Source organism: Herpailurus yagouaroundi, unplaced genomic scaffold (genome assembly GCF_014898765.1).
Source record: "Herpailurus yagouaroundi ecotype Mexico unplaced genomic scaffold, PumYag 29, whole genome shotgun sequence".
NCBI lineage: Eukaryota > Metazoa > Chordata > Mammalia > Carnivora > Felidae > Herpailurus > Herpailurus yagouaroundi.
In genome coordinates, this window is record NW_024412377.1 from 90,466,906 (window position 1) to 90,471,440 (window position 4,535).

General features: G+C 33.7%; 1 protein-coding gene across 1 annotated transcript; it reads right to left on the reverse strand.

Annotated features, from left to right (window-relative positions):
• Positions 1-339: 339 nt before the first annotated feature.
• On the reverse strand, positions 340-958 carry LOC121041341 (transcription factor BTF3-like). Its single transcript, XM_040492140.1, has one exon. It carries the CDS (start codon positions 884-886, stop codon positions 368-370), a length of 519 nt encoding a protein of 172 aa, XP_040348074.1. The 5' UTR covers positions 887-958; the 3' UTR covers positions 340-367.
• Between the last annotated feature and the right edge of the window lie 3,577 nt (positions 959-4,535).

Sequence of the window (4,535 nt, forward strand, 5' to 3'; positions counted from 1 at the left end):
TGAATATAGCAAAATATTAGCTAATCCTTTGATATTAGATGAGATCTGGCAAGTGCAGGACTGTATGACTATAGACTAGCTAATCTTGACAGCCAATATTCCATGGTTTTCCTCTGCAGGTGAGATGCTGAGCTAGACTTGTCTAGAAAGTCGTTTCTTATTATGTAAGAAACTTATTGGGTAAACTTGTTATATGAATTCTCTTCGGTCCAGAGAAATTGATCTCTATGTAAAACAAGTAAACATTGCTCTGACTAATCTCAAGAGCTAAACCCACCACAGATAGGTGTTTTACTTTGTACCTTTCTTGGAAAGAAAGAGCAATCACAGTAACTCCTTCAAGTTTTATCTTCTTCAGAAGGTGCCTCTATTCATTTGCTACATTCTTTGAAGCTTCATCCAAGTTTTCCACAAGATCTGGAAAGTCATCATCGCCCTCCTCTCCGGTAGCAAGCGGTAACTTTCCATCTACACACTGTGTGGGCAGAGCTTCAGCCAGTCTTAAACCAGTCAGACCGTCTGCACCAAGGTGGTTCAAGAAACTGGGTAGCATTTCTGTCAGCTGCTTTGTCTCAGCGTGACCTGTAATGGTGAAAGTTTTCGCTGCCAGGGATGCCTGAACTTTAGGGTTCTTAAAGTGGACCCCTGTTCCTTGGTTTGTGAACATATTCACTTCTTCAATACCAGAGATATTGTTTACCCCCAACTTCTTTAAAGAGAACTGAAGGGTTTTTTTTTGTTTTTTTGTTTGTTTGTTTGTTTTTTTAATCATCTGCTGTAGCTGTTCTAAGAGCCACCTTCTTTGCGCCAGCAGCTCTTTCCCACCAATGCGCACTTGTGCTTGCAGTTCCACGAGTTTCTTCCGGCTCATGATAGTTTCTTTCATCTTGTTGGAGAGGAAATGGGACTGCTTGGGGGACTAGGGTTGGTGCTCAGGGGGTCTCGGTGGGCCAGTTGAGATTAGTAGGTGCACACATGCGGGGAAGCAAGATAGCAGCTATTTTTTTTTTTCTTCCATATAATTGTATGATCTATAAACAACAGCAGATTCTATATATTTTTCTGCTCTTCAAAAAAAGATATTGAACAAAATGAGTCTCAATCTTAATTTCTAAATTAAAAATCCTTGACAAAATTTTAAAATGTGATATCTTCCTTTTCTATCAGTTCTTTTTATCAAATTTTTGTCGATATTAATGTATATATTTATATAACCCTCCATTGATTAATCAATTATCTTTGGTAGAAGGTCTCCTAATTAACCTCTTAGTTAGTTTAACAGATGAATTAATGTTTCCATATAACGTGCTGTCTAATGCCCTTGGCATGCTGAAGGTTTACTGCTCATGGGGTGTGTTCTGTTTTGCCAAGGAATGGTTTACTCCTACCAGTTGAAGACTTATTCTCATAGGTTTATACTTGTTCCTGCAATCACAAATGTTTAGATAAATATAACATAAAGTGATGACATATGTATGGAAAGAGATCGTTATCTGAATAAAATAAAAATTGAATGCTTTGGCATGGCTTGACTTATGTAAATGGCTAAAAATTGTGATGACTGTAAAGACTGAAAAAACAAAAATTGGGAAGGTTTCACACATTTTGCTTTACAAATGTCTTCAATTCTGTTTTTACCTTGAAGATACTGAAACTGAAAATGGGAGATGAAGCATTAGACACAGTACATTACAGGTCAATAATCCAATTCATCTTTGGCCAATATCAAATTAGTGAATGGGTGTTCATGTTTTAAGTAAAAATATTATGTACGATGTTTTTCATCCATTTATTACCTTTATGTATTTGAATCCTACATTTTAGGATTTGTTGTTGAAATTAACTCTTTTAATTAACTGTCATACTATGAATTTTGGACAGTAGGACTTATGATTTATCTATCTATTTGTATTTTTTTTCAATATAGAATTAAGGTCCCTGGTCAAAGCCATCATCAAGGTTTTATGTATAATGATGCTACATATACATATACATTATAACAATACATTCAGTTCAGTATATAATTCTTTTACTCATAATTATAAGATTAATCAACTTCAAATAACATTCACTTAATTTTTTCTAGAATTTCTATTCTTTATCATGACAGAAGTGGAAATACTCTTACTCATATTTAGATAAGTAAAAAGCTTGTCCTTTCTCCTTGTAGTAAAATTCTAGAGATCTGTTTCTTAGGTCTCTTGCTGCATTAGACCATTGAGCTGATTGGATATCATTTTTATATCAACATTACGATAACAGTAAAAGAAACTAAGCTTCATTGTCTGAAATAACTTACAATTTAGATTTTAAATTTGAGTCTAAATCAACAGCATTTTTATTTCATTTTTCTGCTTTCCAAGTTGCCAAAAATATGTGTTCATTATCACATGGCCTTTCTGCGTTTGTCTTTGGGCTATCACTCTTCCTTATCTCTTGACTGGACTGTGTTCTGATCGGAATCTGGGCAAAGCCTATTGCAGCTCTCTTGTGCTGACTCCTAATCTGCCTGTACATTGTTTGGTCATTTGGTTCTACTGTCCAAGAAGAGTCAGGTGATTTTCATTTCAATCATTTTGTAGGTACAGAATGACTTTCCATTGAAACCTGAGGTATAAAACGATTCTATTAGACAGTCATATAAAGATATGTTCTGCATTATAGAATTAAACCTGCCTTCTGGCCATGGCATCTTGAAGTTTTACTGTTTAACCTTTCATGTTCACTGTTGTGTAGACCATAAGAACACTCCCACATTTTGCTATTGGTGTCTGGTAAACTTATAGTTGAAAATTTAAATTAAATTTTATCTATCTCATCTTTTGTATTTATATCCATATATTTGTAATTATTATTGTTCTTTTGTACATATTTATGTTCATATATATGTGTATACATGTAGAGTGTATATATATGTGTATATATATGTTTGTGTGTTCATAAGTGTATGTGTGTGTATATATATATATATATACACACATATATATATATATATATATATATATATATATATATATATATTTCTCTATATGTAGCATGGCAAGGATATGACTATGTGGCCACTTCCCACAGAAAGCAAAATTAGTAGTGTGATAAACAAAGGATAGTATGTATTTTTCCTGTAAACATGATCTGAATTTGTCATTTTATAGAAACATCAAAATGAGAAACAATTCCTGAATGTACTATGAAATTCTCATTATGATCCTAGGAAAAAAAGTTCTGTGTATGTGCAAATGATGGTTTATCATAATAGAGCAATATTCATGTAGTTCATCAATCTGTGGTGGCAGTTTTCAGGCTGCCTTCTTTTGCTTCTGGTTTTATTTTTATCTTTTTCTTTCTGGAGATAGATAGAAACAGATACATAAGTCCCCAGAATGAAAAATGCCTTTATTCTATAAAGCTCAAACAAAATCACACAATCATGAATCTCAAAACAATCCCAGATTAAACCTAGGGATTTACTATAAAGAGAATTACATTAAAAAGAATTCTAATGAAATTCTAAGAAAAACCTATCTGAGAAAGATAAAGCAATTTTCCATTGCTTAAAATGTTTTTCTACCTCTTTTAAATTATTTTAAAAGGTCTTATAACTTCTTAATATATGATAAAATTCTGCATTAACTTCTTTATCTGATACAATGCTTGGTATATACTTGCCCTCCTGAAAACTTACATTATGACACAAAATCAGAGGTTCCTGAGGTTTACCTTCAGAGTATTTGTTTTTGAAGGAGTAATATGAAGTTTTTGTTAGGAAAGATAAACAATCTATTTTTATAATCATTGTTATTAGAGAAATTTATAGTTAGCTATTTCTGAATGGGAAATGGTGCAGGTTTTAAATCAGCTTCCAGCTGCTTCTTGCTTCTGAAACCATGAACGCTTCTGCCTCATAGTTTCAGAATGATATATTCTGAATGACATATTCATAATGAATAATACTGTTCATTTTAGCCTCACCTTCAGCTCCAAATCCTTATGAAAATCCATGCCCTCCCCCATATAGCTTACAGGCTGTCAAGCTGAGCTATTCCCTGGCCTCCATCTGGTCATTCCAAGGGCAACAGTGCTTTCCTAAACTGATGTGGAAGAGATGACCCTTCTTCAACCATCATTGACCTGGTTATGCTCTACTTCAGGGAGTACCTCTTGAAACTGACTTTGCTTTCAGTCTTTTACGCTGGCTTCTGTTTTGATTATTAAATGTTCAAATGTTACCCTCTGTCACTGAGCCCTTTTCTCTCTATACACTCTCTCTAGAGGGCCTCACTGAGTTTCATGGGTATAAATAATATCTATGTGTTGATAATTCTTAAGTGTGTAGATATAATGCTGAACTTGCTGGAACTCCATGTTCACCTATCTATTATACTATGTGATATATCCAGATAGGTAACCACTAAGCATCTCAAACTTAACGTGATCCAAATAGAACCCTTGATTTTCATTCCAAGTCTGCTTTTCTCTTACTCTTGCTTGTTTCAGTAATAGACACTACCATTCAATTATTTGCTCAAGCCAGATTT

Bases quoted from the DNA above. Each gene is read 5' to 3' on its own strand.
- LOC121041341 (XM_040492140.1), bottom strand. From the start codon at position 886: ATGAAAGAAACTATCATGAGCCGGAAGAAACTCGTGGAACTGCAAGCA.